The sequence below is a fragment of the Mixophyes fleayi genome, chromosome 1 (genome assembly GCF_038048845.1).
Source record: "Mixophyes fleayi isolate aMixFle1 chromosome 1, aMixFle1.hap1, whole genome shotgun sequence".
Classification (NCBI taxonomy): domain Eukaryota; kingdom Metazoa; phylum Chordata; class Amphibia; order Anura; family Limnodynastidae; genus Mixophyes; species Mixophyes fleayi.
This window is the reverse complement of record NC_134402.1, coordinates 205,481,808-205,504,998: the sequence shown is the minus strand read 5'-3', so window position 1 is coordinate 205,504,998 and position 23,191 is coordinate 205,481,808. Positions and strand designations below refer to the sequence as shown.

Genomic DNA, 23,191 nt, shown 5'->3' with positions numbered 1-23,191 from the left:
CTCGTAGTGACCTCTTCCCTCAATTCTCTGATCTCCAGCAAACTATGATGTTCCCTACCAATTTTTTGCTACCAATACCTACAAATCCGCAACTTTCACAACACAATCAAACACCAGCTCTCTGTCCGCCCACTCACTTCTTTCGAATCCATCTGTCTACGCCAATCCTCCACTGCAGACCAAATATCTATCCTTTATTTAGACCTCTCCCTGGCTACGCAGGGCCAAAGGGACCCCCTTGAGCTGGTCTGGGAAAGGGACATCGGGGAGACCCTTGATGCCGATGATTGGAGTGAAATTCGCGAGAGTGCTGCTTCTAGTTCCATATATGTGAAAATCAAGGAAAAAGTTTATAAACATTTTTATATTAATTTATATCGATGGTACTATGTGTCTACTTGTCTTAAAAAATGGTACCTGATGCTTCTGACCGATGCTGGAGAAATTGTTCCTTGGAAGGGATGTTCATCCACATCTGGTGGGACTGCCTGAAGCCAACTCGCTTCTGGCTCGAACTGAATAACCTGATAACTGCTATTACTACAGATCACTGTCCCCATGGAACCTAAATTTTTCCTACTTCCACTAGGGATTCCACAAAAACAAACTAATTTGACACATCCTTACAGCGGCCTCATGCCAACTTGCCGCTGACTGGAAACAGCAGAACCCTCTTTCTATTCAATCTATAATTAACTGAGTGTGGCATATTCAGCATATGGAATTTATGACCAGCATTCTCAACAACTCTTTCAAATGTTTAACAAAATCTGATCTCCGTGGTTATACTTCTTCAACTGTCGTTCTCCCTTTTAACTGACCAAGAGAAGCTAATTCCTTCCTCTGATGTCTCGATAGGCAAGATCTCTCTGGTCGAAATCCTTTCTCTTCTATTTTCTTTCTCCTCACGGCTTTAGCCACGCCGTTTCTATTCCCCTACCCCCCTTTACCCCCTTTGTAACACTGTTATATTAGACTCCTATTGTCTTGTATTGTTTTGACTCAAAAATAAACTTTTCAAAAAAAAAATTATGTAGAGGTTACACAAGTGTTTTTAACTACAAGCTACCATACCAATATCTTTATTCATACTTTATTAGATTATTTGGGAGGGAATGCATAAATGCATACATTGCATAATAATCAGTTAAATGAAAACAATAACAGAACCTGATGTAACATTTGATAACAATGTACACTGAATGGCCAGTTTATTAGGTGCACCTGTCTTTCGTATGCGAAATTCCTGCTCAATAATTCATAGCATCATATGAGCAGGTCATGTATTTTTTTTTAGCAGATAGGCATTGATACAACATATATATTCAATTCAGGAAAAGGAAGTCTGGACAAAAAAAAATATTCAAGTGACTGAAAAGGGCATGTCAATGAGTGCCAGACATAGATGTATGAGTGTATCAGGAAGAGTAACACACATAACAATGTCACACTTGTCTCAAGAATGTGCCATATTCCAAATAACCAGTCAATGGTAGTCCTGTGATTGAGAGAAAATCCTTAATGAAAGAGGTCAGATGATAATGCAACTTGTGCAGGTTAATAGATGAATTACTGTAGGTTAACATTTGTGAAAAAAAGAGGTACAACTAATTTTACCTTGTCACTGACGGAATATGGTGGGCAACAGCCACACCGAATTCCACTGTTGTCAGCAAAAAATTCAGAAAAAGCAAATACTGGTCTGTGCATTATTACTGTTATTACAGTAATAATGTGTTTTATTACTGTTATTACAGTAGTGTCAACGCCGGCTTTTTGTTCGCAGCAGGGAGCTGCGAGCAGAAAACCGGGTTAAAACTACCGTAATAACGGTAATAGTTTTAACGCCACGCAAATTCTGGAAATTAAATTCCCCCCTAATAGTCTTATTTCCTATTTTACATGCTGTTATGGTGCTCAGGATATGGAGAAAAACAAAAGTTTTACTGGGTGACAACTGTGCAGAAAAATGCTGAGGTGCAATGCACTAAATAGCACACATAGGCTCTCTTGATATGAGCAGAGCAATGTTTGAACGGCACAGGATGTATGAACATCTTTACTGAGCTAATGAATTCCTTAATGGCATGAGTGTACTCTGTTCTGAATGGACTATTACAAAAAGATAATGCACCGCACAAGACTAAAATATTCTTGAAATGTTTCCAGAGATATTACAATTTATGCAGTTTACTTCTCAGCATACTTGCTTACTTCCGGGAGAGGGGGCGTGACTGGAGGGTGGGAGGGGGCGGGGCGAGGCAAATCGCGTCATTTTGCCCCCGCCCCCGTGAAAACGTAAATTTCCATTTTGGGGGGCAGGGCCAAAATGACGCGATTGGCCTCGCCCCACCCCCTCCCGCCCTCCAAAATGGTGTGATTCACCGAGAATCGCGTAAAATGACGCGATTCTCTGTGAATTCCGGAATGCGGGAGAAATGCCTGGTCTCCCAGGAGACTGACCCGAATTTCGGGAGTCTCCCGGACTTTCCGGGAGAGTTGGCAAGTATGCTTCTCAGTCACCAGATCTCCATTCAATTAAGCACAGATTTGATAAGAGAAACTAGATGTTTGGAGTAAAGACCTATCACCAATTTGCAACAGCCTTCTTTCTGTGCTACACATTTCACACTATACTGAGACTATGCCCCAACAACTTTAGGCAGGTTTCAGGGTAAATGGGGTAGACACTTGCTATGAGTTACATGTCTTAATAAAGTAATCACTCATTGTAAAACTAGCAAAAAGTGCAGGATGGAAAGACAACTGTGTTCAACAATAAAAATAAGAAAATAATTGTATAAATTCTTACAGAGCTCCACACTCAACTGCAACCTGAATCTTTCTAACATAAATCATACACAAATTTATAAAAGAAAATATAACACACTTCTAACAATGATAATTATATAAATATAACACACTTCCAACAATGGCATTTCCAACATTATAATGTACCCAAACCGGAAAGGTTTAAAATTATTTATAGGGGGAGATTCAATTCCCCGCATTGTTCTTTATAACAATGTGGGTCACGCACAATTACCATTACTTGCATTCTCACTGTTACTATGGTAATTTCAAAGCAGATTTTTGCTCCCAGCTCTGTGAGCCGCGACCAAAAATCTGTGTAAAAATTACCGTAGTAACGGTAATAATGCAAATATGCAAATATGTATTTTGGGTTTTTTTTATGCTTTAATTGGAAATATCAAAAATGAGGCATGATAGAATAAACAGGAAATAGCCAAATGGCAGAGATTGTATATCTACCATAATGAATGAAATCCAAGCTTGGATAACATACTGGAACAATGGCTGACCATATGGTTAGCATGTAGTTAGTCTACGTTTCATTTGCGTTCCACCAGGCTTCAGTTCACTTCCGGTTTTGGTTAACATCATTTTATTTATTTGTTTTATACGGTTTTAAGGAAATTATGATTTATGTTTGGATGTGAAGAAAGATGTAAAAGGTATTGTCAGTAAGGAATCCTTTTTGATAATTTTTGATATGTTATTCATACTTACCAACTTTAGAAAGTTGGTTTCCGGGAGCCTGCCGGTGGAGGTGGGCTTGATAGGGGGCGGGGCTCCAAAATGTGCGTCATTTTGGACCCACCCCCGTGACGTCATGACACAAACGCGTCACTTGACAGTGGGGGCGGGGCCAAATGCCGCGATTCACCGGGAATTGCGGCATTTGGGACCTAATTCTGCCAACTTCACTAGGAAGTGGGGCACTTCCTAGTGAAGTGGGCAGATCCGGGAGATTGCCACTCTCTCCCGGGAGTCCGTGAGACTGTCGCAAAATGCGGGAGTCTCCCGGACATTCCGGGAGAGTTGGCAAGTATCATGTTAATCCAGAAAATGAAAGGAGACCGATGATTGGACTTAGGCAGTTTAAATAGAAGGTGCAACACTCAGTCTCTGTCCACCTTGATAAAGACTATACTAGTCGAAACATGTTGGAGGATTAGACCTGAGTGTTTTTAGAATTATTTGCTGTTTTTTGGAATGGACTTTCCTCCTGATTATTAACATAAATAAGGATCCAATACACTGCTTAGTGTATTACAAACCCAGGGATTTTCGTGATAACATCTATGTATACATTGCTGTTGATCATGCATCCTTTCTGGTAGTGACTGTACATGCCAATTTCTATATGTGATTATGATTTTATAAAACGTGAGTGTATTGTAATAGTTGATTAAAAATATATAATTTTTCTTTATTGTCACATGGTGGGAGACCAATAGAGAGATTAACACCACACATTGAAAGAAATGAAAAGTAGAGCTCCATATAGATGAGACAACATAAAGAAAGATTTTAGTAATAACTGTGGCATGATGGGACAACACATGTGGAGGGATTTTCCACTAATAAATCAGCTGTAATAAGAAGAAATATTTGCTGATCACATTTGAAAAATACTCACTTTTTAAGGATTTGATTCACTACGACTATTGATATTTCTAATAGTGGATATCTGTTGTAGAAACAATATCACACTATTTTGTGCTCTCTTTTTTATTTTTCATTTCACATTTGGATATTCTCGGGGGAGGATTGCAAACCACACAGGACTAAATATTAGTATTATTATACTTTTTATATAGCTTGTTATAGATTATATATGGTAAATATCTGTAGGAGATATATACAGATATTTTTTAATTTTTCTTTAGATTTTGTGTGTAATAAAAATAAGAACCAAGATCAACAAATATTTACAGTACTGCAAAAGATTAAAGAAAAAAACACTAAGGGGCCGATTCAATTCTGCCGCGAATAGCGCGGCGTTAACAGTATTACCGTTAATACGGTAATTTTAACCTGCATTTCATCTCGCAGCTCAGGGAGCTGCAAGTAAAAATCCACCGTTGAAATTACTGTATTAAGGGTAATTATGTGCAGTTTTACCGTATTAACGGTAAAACTGCTAACGCCGCGCTATTCTCGACAGACTTGAATCGGCCCCTTAATGTACACTATAACAAACTATAAGGCTAAATGCCATTTAGTTAACACATTAAGAGTACGAGACTAGAGACAGGTTACTTACATCAGACATTGTCAGCAGGTAAAATTAAAAAGAATCTTATGCCTCGGATAGGGCCACGTCTGGCATGTAACACAAATCACCTGTGTGTTAAAATAGGTATGTTAGACAAGAAAGTACAGTATTGTGTCAATTATGCTTCATATGGGAAAAATGTTGAGTGAAAGCGAGAGAGTGGGGAAGAGAGAATGAGACAGAGAAACTAATCAGACTTTGATATTAATAAAACAATATAAATAACACGAACAGAAGATATGAAACAACTTTTATCAATTTTATACCAATTGTAACAAAACTGACAGCAAAATTTAAACTGCAGTAGAGCATAAAAAGAGTGTGAGGCTGTGCAACGTATGGTTGTTCATGTTTTCGGAAGTCCCATTCTTACCTATATACTGTTGTATTCAAAAACAGAGGAGAAAAAGAAAAGTGTGTATAACTGAGGCACTCCTTGGTTTTTACAAATAGAATTAAAAGTGTCAATCTTTAGTGATATACATTAAAATACTTTTAATAATAAATACTCTTTGTTTGTACTCAGACTTATAACGAAATAATAAAAGTTGATAAGTGAAGATAAACTGAAAATATTGTAGTAACAGATAAAATGGCAGCATGAACTGCCAACCACGTCACTGTCGCAAATTATTGGTGTAAATCACACAAATTCATGAACCAATAATCATCTGCTAAAATTATAATAAGGTATAGCTATACATTAAATGACAACAAACAATAAAATATATATTGATATACCCTACATTTCTGTGTATGAATTTATTAGATTGATTTGTTGTCATGCATACGTAAATAGCAAATTCAGGTAGTTTGTCAGGGAGAGTGATACCTATACCATATATTATAATGTAAGCTACTGATATATATATATATATATATATATATATATATATATATATATATATATATTTATATATATACACATATATACATATATATATATATACACACACACACTATACACTGTTGTGCAAGTCAGCACCTGTTTTAGTACACTTACAGGAAGCCTTGTGGATGGCGAGTTTCTCTTCTTTGGGGGTGCACAAGATATCTGTTGGTAACATGTGGATCGGTGCAGAAATCCTTAAATTAAATGCCATTATGGAGATAGTATTATCAGCTCTTTGTAATGATGCATCTACTGGCTGATTTATCATTGGATGAAAAGAACTTTTTTTTTCTTCGCCTTATCACTGCTAACCCTGCTAAGCCCACTGATGGTATGATTCAATTTTATTATTTGTTTGGTTTTTTTAAGTCATACAATTTCTTTATAAAACTTTTTTTTAGGTGACAAAGTTTTAAAATATTTTTTAATTTTTAATTTCTCCTAATTTATAACAGCAGTAATGAGACATGAAAATGACAAGATCAATACTTGCTAACCCCTCTATGGAACTCATTCCCACCAGGGAAAGACCATTGCCTTTTTCAAAACTGGACACGTCATAATCTCTTATTTATCTGGGATCTAGCTCCAATCCGCTAATTTGCTAGGTTTTTAGCCCTCAGCATAACACTGGCTTCCCAATCGCGTCTTTTACCAATACCTTCAGATTTATCATTATTTCAACTCTCTTAAACTCCCACCTCCCTCCAAATAATGTTCACAAATGGTAGCTCTGACTGGATCACTGATAAATAACTTTTGGTATAAATTTATTTAAAGGAAATTGAGCAGGGCGCTTATTTATATAATTGCACTGGCACTTATTTTTGATATTGTGAGATAGGAAATCGTTATTTCTGAGACCAGGGTAGAAAATTAGTTTTTTCTGTTTTAACCTTTCAAAAGCAAATGCCTATTTCTGATGTATATATATGATACAATGAGCCTTTGTTTAGAAAGTCTGCTGTGTATTGTGATGTGGGAAAAGGACTTGTTAGAAGTTTAAACCTTTCTTTGGGAATGTGTATTCTGCAACTGTTGAATCAAAAGGAATGCTAATCAGGCCTTTTGATGTGTGAGGTTTCACTTGGAGACAGGAAGGTTTAATTTAAAATGTGCTGCTACATTTCCTGCGTCTAAAACAAAGATGCAGGACATCACAGCATTTCTAGAATTTCACAGATAAGTGTTAATATTTTTAGCTTTGCAATGCATGTAAATCTATGTTTTGGTAAATGGGGTTACATCCTGATTCTAAAAATAGCCTGTGTCTAAATCTGTATAAAATGCACTGAATGTATTCTTCTGATGTCAACATCTGACTTGATCACTGGTACCTCTAACCAGTGAGAGCAAAGAAACATCTTGCTTCATAGACCTGCTTGAAAATATCTTCCATGCTGAAAATCCAGTGACCTACCGATTAGACCCAAACTCTAATCCGTTCTCCGGCTTTCTGAGGTTGGACCCAGCTCTCCAGTACCACTGCTCTACCTGCTACCCATGCAGCCCTGGTCAGTGTGATAGGCCAGGGGGGGTCCATCCACAACAACCCTGATCCATAGTAAGAGGTCAGGAGTACCTGCCCAGGTACATCAGCAACGAGGTACGCTAGCAGCGTCAGTTACCCAGAAGGAACGTGGTTCTGAGTGCCATAAAAGGAGCTCAGTGGTGGCAGCAGGCCCCTCCCACTTCAGCAGGAGGGGCTATTCGGAATAACGAAAGGGGACTGTGGCAAAATAAGCCCAGTCGGTTCCCAGCAACAACAGACAGGGTGGCATAGGCGGTCCATCCTGTCTCAGTAGTTCTCTGAATGCAGAAAACTGCCTTGTAGCTGTCCAGTGGAAAAACACCTACAAGCCTCCAATCTCCGCAACTATTCAAAATATATGGTGTACATATCGGATGGAAAGCATTACGGCCACCATATATAGCACACTTTCCACTTTCAGGGCTTTGTGGACACCATGGACAACTTTCTATAATGTAGAGTTTTCCCTTCTGACCATTGCTTGAGTACTTCCTACAGATATACCACTTCTTAACTCATATCTTTGGCGACATTCCTTTAACTCTCCAATGCCTTGACTCCCCCCTTTTTTCTTTCCTTCCTGTCTGAGATCCCCTGTCTGGTAAGTGAGATTACTTCTCCCAGAGGTTATATCCTTTTTTTCTTTAAAATAGTTGACCCCCCCCCCACTTCCCTGTTAGTTCCCCATAACCTGGCTTATGTTCTGTTTATGGTCCTGTTGACATTCTGTTTAACTGATTTGCACATCAGTAATTGCAAGATCATTGGGGCTGATTCATTAAGGAACTTAGGCTGGAAATTTCTTACTTAAGTCTCCTGGACAAAACCATGTTAAAATGAAAGGGGTGAAAATTAGTTTTATATTTTGCACATAAGTTAAATACTGTCTGTTTTTTCATGTAGCACACAAATATCAACTTTACATTTCAGTGTACAAATAAGCTATCAAGTATTTGTGTGCTAAATGAAAAAACAGACAGTATTTAGCTTATGTGCAAAATATAAAACTAGTTTTCACCCATTTCATTTTAACATGGTTTTGTCCAGGAGACTTAAGTAAGAAATTTCTTGCCTAAGTTCCTTAATGAATCAGGCCCTTTATTCTCTTCAACGTTTTTTCTTTTCCTTATGCAGAACAAAATTAATAAACTTTTACATGAAAAAAAATAACAAGATCAGGAAACAGCTTATAAACAATATAAGTTACAATATAATGTCCAACAAACAAATGTAAAAAGAGAATTACTAATAATGCATAGACACTGATGGACGCCACTGCATGTCCCAACAGGGAAATTCTTGCCTCTTGGACTACTGGATTTTGTTTTCATTAAAGTTGAACCGACAATAATTTGTATAAATGTGAAGAGACCCCCATGTTTTTATAGCAGCCGCCTTTCAAGGAGAACATACTTTGCTCACAAGTACTCAGATGTCCCCAGGTCTTAACCCTAAGTAGTAGGAGCTTATGTTTGGGGACCATAGTGAGAGAGGTAGAAGGAGTTCCAGGACCAACCTGGAATAGTCCAAGGTACAGGACAAGGTCTGAGGCAGCTGGCAGACAGGTGTGGTCCAGTAGTCAGGCAGAAGTCAGGGCCACAGGCGAACAACCAAAGTCCAGTATATAGGCAGAGACCAGGGCCACAAGTAATTAAGCAAAATCCACTATTCAGGCAGAGGTCGGGGCAATAGGCAATCAAGCAAGGTCCAAGGTGCAGGCAAGGGTCAAAACAAGAGATCAATCAAAGGTCAGAAGAAAAATAGCAGGTCAGCAAAACACAGGTAGTGAATGCAATAAACCGGCAGGGAGGCTAAGCCCTCCCTGTCTTAAATGCATAGGTTGACCAATCAATGGAGAGGATCCTAATAACATAATAAGCCTCCTCAAAGCTTATTAATAATTAGTTTCTTTAGGCACACACGCGCCCGGTTGTCAAATTAGCTAGGCCGCTGAGTTAAGTGGGAAAGTGACTGGCTGTTGCCCTGGTAACAGCCAGGACGTAAAACCTGGAAGTGGCATCGCTGCTCCAGTACTACTATTACCATCACCAGTGTACTTCATCGTGACAGCTCCGGTTCTCTCATCGCTATCACTCAGAGCCGCTACTACACCTGTGACTCATCAGCTGTTACCAGGAGTTACCTCCGCTACTTCAGTCTGCTCTCAGTCTCTGGCTGAGTTGAACCATCGCTGCTCCAGTACTACTATTACCATCTCCAGTGTACTTCATCGTGACAGCCTCAGTTCTTTTATCGCTACTACTCAGAGCTGCTACTACTACTGTGTCTCATCAGTTGTTGCTACGAGTTACCTCTGCCATTTCAGTTGCTCTCAGTCTCCTGCTGTATTGAACTATTGCTGCTGCAGTACCACTATACTATCTTTGATGTACTTTATCGTTACAGCTCCAGTTCTCTGACGCACTACCTCTGTGAACCACAACTGCCTTGGTGACTCATTGCCTGTTCTCCCCAGTTATCTCTGCTTCCCGTGTGCTCAGCATAACTCTAGTGCTGTACTCCAGCTGTTCCAGTATCTCCACCTATCACCATTGGATACACCATTGTGACAGCCTCCGCTTTTCCTTGTTGTACCACAGGACATCTATTCTCCTTGTGCCTTATTAATCTCTACCCGTGTTACTTGGCTCCTCCACACCGTTCTGCTGCTCACCCTCTCACAGGACTGCAACCTGCAGGTTTGGTGCCGCTAAGTCCATATCACCTTGCGGAGGCTCCTGGTGAAAACCGCCTGCCTGTTAGACTCCACACCTGTGGGTGGGCTAAGCCATGTTCAGCAGAGCCTAGGGATCAATTTCCTATAAGCCAACCGTGACAGAAACACATGATTGTTCCTAGCCCAAAAACAGTAAAGGTTGCCCTGATTCACCCGGCAACTCCAATCAGAAGGCAGGGAGTGTTTGCCTGCACAATCTACACATTCTAAGTCATGGCAAAACCTATGGAAATTTGTGATACTGTGCAAGAATGTGAACTGCACATCTACAGTTTGCATAAAGAAAAAAGAATTTGATCATTATTCACTTGTCATTTTCTGCTGTGTTGCAAACATAGGTGCATAGCTGTATTTTTGCTCTGTACATAGTATAATAGTGCTGTCTATAGTCTACAATGAGGTGGTTGACAAGAAGGTGGGAGCAACATTTTCCATCTGTACTGGTTTTCTTTCTTTCTGTGACACTTTGCCATAAAAGGACCATGCTGGCCTTGTATACAACTTGTAATGGTAATAATCCCCAAAAGAAGGAATTCTCTGAAACATACTTGGAAATGATGGCGCTGAGGAAAATAGCCAATCACGCAGATAAAAATATGCTTAAGGGAAAACAAAGGTAAAAGAGATTGGTTCAGTCCCAAGTATAAAATGTAATACATAACACAGTAAAAAAAAACAATAAAAAAAAAAAATGTGCGGATATTCTATTAACTAAAAAGTCATAATAAGCCAATAGTCCCGCAACTGAACAGAGCTCCTTTGCTTAGGAGCACAAATTAAGTAATCATTACAATCTAGAGTCCAATGAAATCTCTTTTAGGGCACTCCAAATAAATAATTTGAGAATCCCAGATATCCTCAGATTTACGGAGAAACGTTTTCCGATACTCAATGAGCGTTTACCTACAGTTAGAAAATCTTCCACAAAATGAACTGGTAATAGATATAGAAGCTGTCGAAGTCAGCAAATTGGATAAAGTAATTTCAATTAAAGTCTAGCAAACTTGGTTGTCTTTGTCTGAAAAAATGCGTATGGTACGCTATGACGTATAAGGGCACGCTACGGCGTGAAAGGGCGTATGCATCCACTACACGTGGCAGCAACAGTAATTGGTCTTTTACCATACATTCGCACAAACACGCATACTTATAAAATAGTACACATTAATGGTAGTTGCAACACATAGTCAGTTATGTCGAAATATAGTAGTATTTATATGTTATATCAGAGTTACATGCATATTAGTGAAATACACGGAACGGGTTGAAGGAATAACATCATGAGTGGTATCATAATGAACCTTGTTACATATCCTACTGTTTGGTTCACTCTGCGAGGGAATCGCAGAGTGCATACGCAAGTTATGAATGATAGGGAATTATGAACTACTTAAGACTAAGGAATCCTGGCGGGAAGAGCAGAGCATACCCCCTGCAGAGATGACCCCCTCCTTTGGATTCCTTAGGATGAACCAGCCAATGATTGACGACCCCTTGGCCATTCCTGAGACCCAGACCAATAGATGCAAGCTATACCATCTTCATTGTATTACTGTATTTGATTGTGTATATAAGCAGCAGCTTGTGATCCAGAGGGCAGACATCTTGTCCCCAGACTTCAGGATTGAATGACTGCACTGGATCCAGAGCGCCTGCGATAAGTAACGGCTGTATTTACTATTACTTTGCTTGAGCATATATATATTCTATTATTTGCGAATAAATCTCTGTGCTTTGGAAACACAACTCGAGGTTCGACAATCGTTATTGGTTAGCGACAATACGCACATAACAATTTGGGGGCTCGTGAGCTTTGGAGGTTTAGTTGCCGATGATACCCAAGACCAACGGATTTCAGTTCCTCAACAAAGGGTCGATACGCGTCATAAACGGGTAAGAACGCATGGTGTTCAAAACCTGAATTTTACTCTGTGTTGTGAAACCGAATGTCCGTTTTGCATTATCTAGGGCACGCTAACTAGAACCTAGGGACAAAAGAGAAAACTGTTTCTTTTTTCTGTCATTGTGCGTTTTAACTGTATTGCATTGCTTAGCGTATGTGTATTTCCTGCTGTGCGTACGCGAACTTCCGGTAGACTTGCCACGTGGTTAAACAATTGTTTTGATAGTTATTATACATGCATAGTATAATTACTTGTGAAAGCCTCTGAGACATTATTACTATTGTTGGGAACTTTTGATTTTCTGCGCAGAAAAGGTGTATAGTGTGTGATGTTGTAACGTAGATACACTGTTTATTATTCATTGGTTCTCAGTTGCTGTCTGACGAGGTGGATTGCCCGACTGAAGGACGGTATACAGGGCAGGTATACCGAATGCGAAAACGTGTTTTTCGCAAAGCGCTACCAATAGATCGCAAGGTCTGCTAATAATTAGTGCGATCCAATCGCACCGTTAGTGCGAATTGGTGAAGCAGCTAGGAGGAATTATACTGGAAAGGCAGGTTAATTGTATTAACTTGCGCTCCCAGCGATAATAAACTCAGCAGATTTTTGTGGTTGAGCCAGGGTATCGAGGAGCTGATAGCCCTTGGGGCCCACAGTGATATTTCTGTATTAGGGATCCTCGCCTGGTGCGAGAAAAGCGAGTGGACGCGGCTAAAGGAAATACGTTCACAGAGCATTATAGATCTCTAGCGGTGAGTATAGCAACAGAGTTGAAATTATTAGGTGGAAAGAACAGAGCATTGCGGTGTGTCTGTATTTCACATTTGGCCGGAAGGAACAGAGCATTGCGGTGTGTCTGTGTTCAGTGTAGAGTGGTGTTGTTCAACATGGGTGCTAAGCATATGCTAGAGATGGTCAGTGTACTGCCTAAGGAAGGTCCTATTGGTTCAGCGAGGTTTCTCATGTGTAAGAAATATGGTGCATACGCAACTGTGTATTGTGACACGTGGGTCAAGATGACCAAAGCTTGTGATAGGCCTTTCCCAACAATAGGAAGTTTTAATGCAGAGGTACTAAATACTGCAAAAGATAAAGTATGGTTGATCAAGTCAACTAAAAAGAGAAATAGACATAATGATTGTTTAAAATTGTGGCAAATGGAAGGTAACACGTGGCAGAGCAGCGAATGCAAACCGGAAGTAGGCGTGACGAAAAGCGCGTGCAAGGCGGATGTAACTGTTGCGAAGCGTGGTGGACTCAGCGCAAGCGCGCCCCCGCCACCTTATGTGGCGGGAGGGGTAAGTACAGCCGTTGTTAAAACTGAAAATAGAAAAATTGCTAAATTGTACCCTGTTTTAAGCCAGTTTCAATCAAGTGTATCTGAAAATGAAGATGAACCCACTGTGATTTCGGCCATTGCCCATGCTGTTAGTGTACTAGAGGCTCAGCGCAAGTATGAGAAAATGGCTGAGATAGGTGAGAGTAGCGTGATCACTAGGAGTGAAAGCGTTCTAAATCTAGGACCAGTAAATCCTGTAGTGTTCCCTGAAGTCAGTGTACCAGAGGGTGCGTTTCCGGTCCGCACAATATCGGTTCCCAATGGGAAACCGGATAAGGATGGTGTAGTTCCTTTAAGAAATGTTACAATGCATTGTCCCTGGACTAGATCAGAATTACGTTCCATTATGACTGAATTCCCATAGCCTAGAAAGAAGTTAGCTAAATGTCAGAAATTTGTTAAAGATTTAGGGAATGCTCACGAACCAACCAGTAAGGATTGGCGGGTAGTGTTGAGGGCGTGTCTTCCTCCCAATACTAACATACAAAAATTTATTGAAGATTGTTTGTTGGAGGAAGATGATACCTTAACTGATTAGATTAACCAACGGAATATAGAACAAATTGTCAAACACTTAGCCATCTGTTTTCCAGTAGTAGTAAATTGGATTAAGATTTTCACCATTAAACAAAAGGATAGTGAAACTGCCTCAGATTACTTTGCTAGAGCTATAACAGCGACGCACAATTTACTGGGATATCCAACATAAGTGAGGATCCACATCACAGAGAGGTAGCTGTAGGAGTACTGATGGACGGCCTTAGAGAAAATTTAAAGACGAGGGTACAAACCACATTACCTAATTGGAGAGGTGTCATGGTAGACTCTCTTAGGGAGTGGAGCATGACAAGAACCTTTTTAGAAAAAGGGAAGAGAAAAGTGATAAGTTAATGACGGTAAGTATACAGGCTCTAGAAGGGGTGCATACACGACCACCAGCATACAACCCATATAACAGGAAACCTAAAGTGATCAGGTGTTTCAACTGTAACGAGGAAGGACATTACAGGAGAGATTGTAAAAAAGGAAAGACTCAATACACATAGGGGTGGGTCACATAGATATCCTCCAAGGAGGGATTCACATAGACTAGAAGACTCACATCTACCCGCGCATAATACGGCAGCAAATGCTGCGCGGGAAATCAATAGTCAACGCTAGGGGTCAGGTCATACCTGTAGTCTACAGCCAGTGAGGTTAACTGAGAGTCAGAGTGAAGAACCAACAATGATAGTTGACATAGCTGCTAGGAAACAAACTTTTCTTGTAGATACAGGGGCGGCCCGATCTGTGATAACCTCTCCTTTCAATCTACAGGTGACCAGTAAAACTATTCCAGCTATGGGGGTAATGGGAAAAGTGTTATGTTATCCTCTAACTAAACCCGCTGAAGTTACTATCGGCCCTCTGCATACTAAGCATTCGTTTCTCTTAGCTGCAGTGGCTCCTACTAACTTGCTAGGGAGAGACTTGTTATGTAAAATGGGATGTTTCATATACTGTACTTCAGATGGTGTGTTCCTAGATATACCCGAGAAGGTTGCACATGAGGTACAGGACATATTGGACACCCCTCAAAGGTTAATGTTACACTCTCCTGTTATAGAACAAAGTCCATCTCAAGTAAAGGGGATGTTGCTGGAAATACCAGGTTCCCTATGGACCAGAGATGGACAGGACACTGGACTGATGGCAAACGTAGCCCCTGTCATGGTCAATCTAAAAAGTGGTAGGATAGCTCCAAAAATCCCACAGTATCCATTAAAACCGGAGGTGGAACTAGGGGTATATCCTGTTATTGAGAGGCTGTTACAACAAGGGATTTTAATTCGTACAGCCAGTACAGCAAATAGTCCCATTTTCCCTGTGAAGAAGAGTGGGGGGAGGGGCTATAGATTAGTGCAGGACTTAAGGGGAATTAACAAAGTTGTTGAGAGCCAATTTCCCGTAGTGCCGAATCCAGCTGTCATCCTCATGCAGATTCCACCATCTGCCAGTCATTTTACTGTCATTGATCTATGTTCTGCTTTCTTTTCAGTCCCTCTTCACCCTGACTGCCAATACCTTTTTGCATTCTCCTACAGGGGAGTGCAATACACATGGACCAGACTACCCCAGGGGTTCATTGACAGCCCCAGTATTTTCTCCCAAGCCTTACATGACTGTTTGCAATCCTTTCAACCCCACAATGGGTCTGTTCTAATTCAATATGTGTGCAAAGGATAAATTGATGGCTGTGCAGCAGGTGTCCTCGCACAGAAACATGGTGACGCTAGCAGACCGGTAGCATACTACAGTGCACAATTAGACAATGTGGCAAGATCACTCCCAACATGTCTCAGAAGTGTAGCAGCAACGGCTCTTCTGTTAAGTAAGAGCGAGGACGTAGTATTAGGAAATAATTCAACCATCTATACACCCCATGCTGTATCAGCTCTGTTAAATTCAGCCCAAACCAGACATGTTTCTTCAGCTAGATTCACAAAGTGGGAACTAGCCCTGATGGCACCCTCAAACATCACCATCAAACGATGTAGCACCTTAAATCCAGCTACATACTTACCATATGTGTCTCTAGAGACACAAAGGGTGGGAGGTGAGGAGACCCTGGTTGATGATGAGTTAGGCAAGAATACTGACACGCATGACTGTATGGCACACCTGAATCAGACCTTTACTGCAAGGCCCGACATACGTGACACCCCCTTAGAAAATGTAGATTTTACGTTTTATACAGACGGAAGTTGCCATAGACAGACAGAGACAGGAGAGCTATGTACTGGTTACGCTGTCGTAGACGACCAGGATGTGGTAGAAGCTGAACACCTTGGTCCACCTCACTCAGCCCAGGTGGCGGAACTAGTAGCACTAAGGAGAGCGTGTGAATTGGCAGAGGGTAAATCAGCCAATATATATACTGACTCTAGGTACGCCTTTGGGGTAGTGCACGATTTTGGGGCCCTTTGGCGTCTTAGAAACTTTACGACAGCAGCATGTACACCAGTAGCACACTCACAACACATAAAAGGACTTCTGACAGCGATACAGTTACCCAGAACAGTAGCCGTCATAAAGTGCAAAGCCCATACCTTTGAAGAAGACCCAGTGTCATTGGGCAACAACAGGGCAGACGAAGCTGCTAAATGGGCAGCAGGGCAACCTATAACTGTATCGACTGAGACTATGATGGTTTTTTAGACATTAGACATGCAGAAATTAATTGAAATGTAAGATTTGTGTTCCCTGCAGGAAAAGGCGGTCTGGAAGGCGAAGGGATGTGGTCAAGAGTCCTCAGGACTCTGGAGGGATGGACAAGGTAAGCCTGTAGCTCCCCGAACATACTATCCAAGCCTGGCTGAAGCAGCACACGGCCTGACTCACCTGCGTAAAGAAGGTATGTGCAAACTGGTGAGAGCATACTGGTGTGCTCCCGGATTTTCCTCTCAAGCTGGTAAGAAAGCAATGTCATGTCTTACTTGTTTGAGGAAAAATGTTGGGAAAACTATTCCAACTGAGCCATCCCACATCCCTCCTACAGACGGACCTTTTCAGGTAATACAAATTGACTATATCCAATTACCACCGTGCAGGAATCTAAAGTATGTGTTAGTGTGTATTGATGTGTTTTCCGGTTGGGTAGAAGCATATCCGGCAGCCACTAATACTGCTGTGTTCACTGCAAAGAAAATTGTACAAGACTTTGTGTGTAGGTTCAGTATCCCTAGAATCATTGAAAGTCATAGGGGTACCCATTTTACTGGTGATGTCTTCAAAAATATGTGTAAACTCATTGGAATCAGTAGCAGACTTCACACCCCTTACCGACCACAAGCCAGTGGTAAGGTGGAGAGAGTAAACGGTACTATAAAGAACAAACTGGGTAAGATAATGGCTGAAACTGGGTTGGCATGGCCTGAGGCTTTGCCCTTGGTCCTCCATAGCATTCGAACCACTCCTAGACCTCCTCTTAATCTGTCCCATTTGAGATACTGTTCGGACGACAACCTCATTTGATCGTGAGTCCACAAGACGACTTAAAGTGTAATAATGAAGTGACTGTACAATATCTTATAAGAATGAGTAGACAGCTGAAACAACAACAACAAAAACTAAAAATGCTGTCACCTGGTATGCCAGAGACGAACTGTCATGATGTTGAACCTGGAGACTATGTTATGATCCGCAATTTCTTACGTTCAGGTTGTTTAACAGACCGTTGGGAAGGCCCGTACCAAGTGCTGCTGACCAGTACTACATCACTGAAGGTTGCAGAGAGAGACACTTGGGTCCATTCCACCCACTGCAGGAGAGTCTATAATCCGGAGAAAGTGCAAGACAAAACTCAGACCGACGACATAGAGCTGTCACTTGTGAGCCTGTTCCGGGAGACCTAAAGCCTGCAGTTGAGACACCTGAACCAGAGACGTTGCCTCAGAACTATCTTTCCAGCGATGGAGTGGCGGTTTTTGTTTTTCTTTTGTTCCAGGATTTTCCTTGTTTTTATTTTTTCTAGGACATTCTATTTTTGTGAAGGAGGATGGAGGACGGAGGAGGGTTCTGGGAGTGATACGGATGAAATGGAGGCCGAAGAAAAGTTAATAGGATACTCTGAACAGCCCATTATCAAACTTGGTCTAGGGGTTATGAAAAGGTCTGCTAGCTCAGGAACTCGGAGGCAGTGTGAGGGGCTATTGTCTGATGAGTATTGTATCTGCAAGTTCTGTGACTCCCTAGTTGAAGAGAGATGCATCCAACGATGCCAGTCCCCCAGTACTCTGAATATAGGCGGGCATCCTTAGGAGGATTATTACTCCCTGGTGGGTAAGGTGCTAAACCAAACCGAGTGTTGGGTGTGCTCTCACGTGCCTCAAGGGCAGCATAACATAGGACTAGTGCCATTCCCTCTAAACATATCCGAAGTACTCAAGTTAAGAGGTGGGAGGCCCATAGAAGGGAGGTACAAAATACTAGGTCCCCTAGTCTGACGCTTCGACAATACTCCATAGGCAGATCTTTGCTGTGCCTAAACATATCTCATGCAAAGCGCCTGGAGAATTGGGAGGCTGACCTATCAGATCAGACAATGGCTCGCCACACTCATTTTAGAGGGAGACTAACAAGGTCACTACTAGGCAGGAATGTTGATGGAGGTCACAAATTAGGGCGTATAACCAAACATAAGAAGGTATCCATTGGAAAAGTCTCTACAGATAAATGTAAAAATGTCATTAATGCCGACACTTGTCTAGAACAAATGGAGACACTGGGCATGGGTAGTTTTATCAGAACTCTGTGTGATATAATTCATGGGCATACTGTTCCTTATGTTCTCCCTGAGGATGTGTATTTTGTTTGTGGAAGAAAAGCTTATTCCTGGGTAACTCCGAGTTCCAAGGGCTTGTGTTTCCTAGCTAAACTGGTTCCTGAAATCATGACTATTACTCATGAAGAAATGGTAGATATTCACAAGACTACATCACCACCATACATACACACACAGTATGAACACCGTGGCAAGAGAAATATGATTCCTGGTGGGGAACCCATAGCTACAAAATTGATTAGTGAAACTGCTAGTTTCCAAGTTATGGTTGCTCTAGATCTCACCAGGACCGCTCGGGGAACATTAAACTTTAAATATATCCAAGACCTAGCTAAATTAATAGATAATATCACCGAGATGTATGATGACACTTTCAGGTATACTGGAAGGGAGCTACAAGCGTACAAGAAGGAGTTGGTGCAACATAGACTGGTACTAAATTATCTCACCTCTATTACTGGTGGGTACTGTGTGACACTGGCCACCCAGTTCGGTGTCAAATGTTGCACGTACATTACTAATAATACTGATGACCCTAAAGAGGTTATAGACCGGAAGATGGATGAAATTTTGCAGCTGAAATGGGAATTTCGAAAGAGCCATAGTTCTTCGTTATATGAGGTCGGGGAAAAGGTGGCGGGTTGGTTCTCATAGTTGAACCTAAAAAAATGGTTCTCCGGTCTGGGGGAGTGGGTACAGGAAATGATTGCGAGTGTAGGTAAGCTCCTTCTCCTTATACTGGGTGTCATCTTAGCAATTGGTTTAGTTGTCAAATGTGTTCCTACTGTGTTGAAGTGTGGAAAATGGTCTCATAGGAGTGACACTGAGAAAGAGACTGAAAGGGTGGTACCAGATACCGAGATCATGGTCTGTGAAGAAGTATTGTATAATCCTGAACTTGAAACGGTGATTGGGTGATAGTTTAGTACACTCTCAAAGGGTGGAACTGTCGAAATCAGCAAATTGGATGAAGTCATTTCAATTAAAGTCTAGCAAACTTGGTTGTCTTTGTCTGAAAAAATGCGTACGGTACGCTATGACGTATAAGGGCACGCTACGGCGTGAAAGGGCGTATGCATCCACTACACGTGGCAGCAACAGTAATTGGTCTTTTACCATACATTCGCACAAACACGCATACTTATAAAATAGTACACATTAATGGTAGTTGCAACACATATTCAGTTATGTCGAAATATAGTAGTATTTATATGTTATATCAGAGTTACATGCATATTAGTGAAATACACGGAACGGGTTGAAGGAATAACATCATGAGTGGTATCATAATGAACCTTGTTACATATCCTACTGTTTGGTTCACTCTGCGAGGGAATCGCAGAGTGCATACGCAAGTTATGAATGATAGGGAATTATGAACTACTTAAGACTAAGGAATCCTGGCGGGAAGAGCAGAGCATACCCCCTGCAGAGATGACCTCCTCCTTTGGATACCTTAGGATGAACCAGCCAATGATTGACGACCCCTTGGACATTCCTGAGACCCAGACCAATAGATGCAAGCTATACCATCTTCATTGTATTACTGTATTTGATTGTGTATATAAGCAGCAGCTTGTGATCCAGAGAACAGACATCTTGTCCCCAGACTTCAGGATTGAATGACTGCACTGGATCCAGAGCGCCTGCGATAAGTACCGGCTGTATTTACTATTACTTCGCTTGAGCATATATATATTCTATTATTTGCGAATAAATCTCTGTGCTTTGGAAACACAACTCGAGGTTCGACAATCGTTATTGGTTAGCGACAATACGCACATAACAAAGCTTACCCAAGCAGCACAGTGTATGTCCACATATAGTTCCCGGCAAAAGAAATAATAAAAAACTTCTTACCGGTAAAAGCAAAAATAGGAAATAACCCTCTGGAGGGAATGGACACAGGGCCCACAGTAGTGTGAGATCTCGCGGACGTCACCGCTGTAGAAATTATCCAGTTACTCACTAGTTTAGCCGTGCATTCCACTGGTTTAACCGTGCATTACAATAAGTGCACCTTCCTCTTCCTGCCATCTGGGAACTTAAGATTAACAGTGGTTCCTGCTGCAAAAGGTTCCTGGCTTCACTGAAAGATAGAAAAGCCACTGCTGTCGGGAGAGATAACCACTGCTGTCGGGAGAGATAACCGCTGCTGACGCATTTCGTCCCCTCAACGGGACTTTCTCAAAGCTGCCAAGTAAGTCTCCCGATGATCATTATATAGAGAGAGATATCAAAAGAGGTGGGTGCAGCCGGTAATCAATTAACCCTTTATTTTAGGTCCGGAATTCTCAAACACCATAATTGACTCTGCATCATCTCAAATATATTTAAGCATTAAAAACCTCCTCCAGAATATTAAATAAACTAAGCATATTAAAATTATTGTGGGAAGAAACAATATAAATAGTGAAAATACAGAAATGATTTTTGATATCAAGTCAATTGACAAGCAGCAGGATAAATTGTCCATCTTTAAACCCAAATCACATTTCATTCCCCTTAGTCATAAAAGCTCCGCTATTACCATATTTTACAACAAAACCCTTGATGATTTTATGTCCTTGTGTGGGACAAAAACCAATAGCAGGGTAGATGTGGAAAGAGCTGGCTTTTTTAATTAGAAGCCTAAAAACTCCCAGAAATTGGGTGTACAAAATTTAAATACAAAAGAGACAAGCTCTAAGGGAGTTAAAGTAGGATCACTCTATAGTAATCAAACCAGCAGATAAGGGGAGAGGGGTTGTAGTGATAGACCATACGATTCCCTCTGGTGGTGGAGAGATGCATGCTTAATTTGAGCACCAATTTGGATGGTGCAACTTGGTGCAACCAATAGTTAATGATGGAGGTGTCCTCCGGAGAGTTAGTGGCGATAAACATGTCTAGCTTTGGCCTCTAACAGGGTAAAGAGATACAGGGGGAGAGACACCCGGAGCCTGGGGGGATTATAGACCTAGACAAAAGCCATATCCATACTACTGGGGCATAATCTGACCACGATATTGGGAGGATAGTATCTGAATGAGTGCTCTACAATGACCACTTATCTGTCAGGATCAGGTTAATGCAGGAGTATGAATTATGTCCCGTGGAGTGATTTGTGTATTTACACTACAAAGGGACCTGTACCTTCCAAACATCATAGAGACCAAACTCCACCAGCAACCTGTAAAATGCCACAGAGGGGCCCGTCACATTATCCGTTGCCCGGGTAGAGGGAGTTAAATATCTATCGAGTTTAGGTCCCGCAAGTATGCTAAAATCACCAATCAAAGTATCTTGTTTATGGGAGTCAATATCCTGAAGGACGGCACTAAGTAAAGGAACCTGGCGAGAGTTGGGGCGTACAGAGATACAATAGTTACCAGCTGACCATCTATCATGATCAAATAGTCGCCATTTTTATCAGCATCACTGAAGCTAAGAGTAAAGTTAGATCTGGAGCAAAACAGAAGGGCCACACCATTATGCTTAAAGGGAGCATTGGCAGTGTAACAGGTCGGGAACCTATTGTCTCTGAAGACCGGAGGAGCTTTAGCCAAAAAATTAGACTCTTGGACAGCCACCACATCTGCCCTCTGCTGATAGAAAATACAGAGTGCTAAATAGCGTTTGTTAGGGGAGTTAAGCCTCGAACATTCAGTGAGCAATTTAACCATCTAGGCGAGAGGAGTGGAGCCCTGGCTGCACTTGAGAGTATAAATAAGGGAGCAACACACCCATTGTTGTCAAAAAGTTAAAGAGAATAATTGCTCTTACCTGGGTAGGGGAGAAGGCTTGGGCATATTAGGGGGATGTTGGTAAGGGCACAGAGAGGGGGGGGGGGGAATAAAAAAAAGAAACATAAATAATCCAACCCAAGCCTGGGTTTAATGTAGTTGCAGAGGGGGAACTAACCGCCAAAATCTGTAACATCGGGGACATGACCCGTACAGGGGAGTTGCACTCATACACAAAGTGTAACTACATGCTAACTGTCCATAATAAAGAGCATTAAAACAAAACAATACATCCGTATGGATAGTACTATAGCTCTAGAGACCCAGCAAGAGGTATAACAAGAACTAGGTGAAAAGACAGACGGACAAATATTCACAATGCAGGGTGCAGTAAGGCATATAGAAAGAAACAGTGTATTAACCACATAAGAAAATGTCTATTGGATACAGTCCTGCTTACTGTCCTGCTTTAGGTTCTGTAGAGAACCCACTTGGTCAGATAGTCACAATAAGGTTCTTGAGTCCAGAGGAGCGATAGAAAATGCCTGAGTAGCATTGCGGGTCCCCCTGGGTCTATCTAAACCTGAGAAAACATTACAAACATATAAGCTACTGCTCAAACTCCAGTCACACGTGACCACTCCTGTCGAAGTT

General features: G+C 41.3%; 1 protein-coding gene across 8 annotated transcripts in view; it reads right to left on the bottom strand.

Moving 5' to 3' along the window:
- Window positions 1-23,191, bottom strand: part of MATK (megakaryocyte-associated tyrosine kinase) — a 308,995-nt gene that overhangs the window by 265,060 nt on the left and 20,744 nt on the right. For 6 of the 8 annotated variants that reach the window (XM_075204813.1, XM_075204805.1, XM_075204806.1 and 3 more), the window contains exon 2: window positions 5,072-5,151. The exons of the other annotated variants lie outside the window; for them this stretch is intronic. Coding sequence is in view for 1 of the 6 variants with exons in the window: in XM_075204808.1 (XP_075060909.1) it covers window positions 5,072-5,080 (9 nt within the window). In the remaining 5 variants the exon portion in view is untranslated. The remainder of the gene's footprint in view (window positions 1-5,071; window positions 5,152-23,191) is intronic. 8 annotated transcript variants of the gene reach the window in all.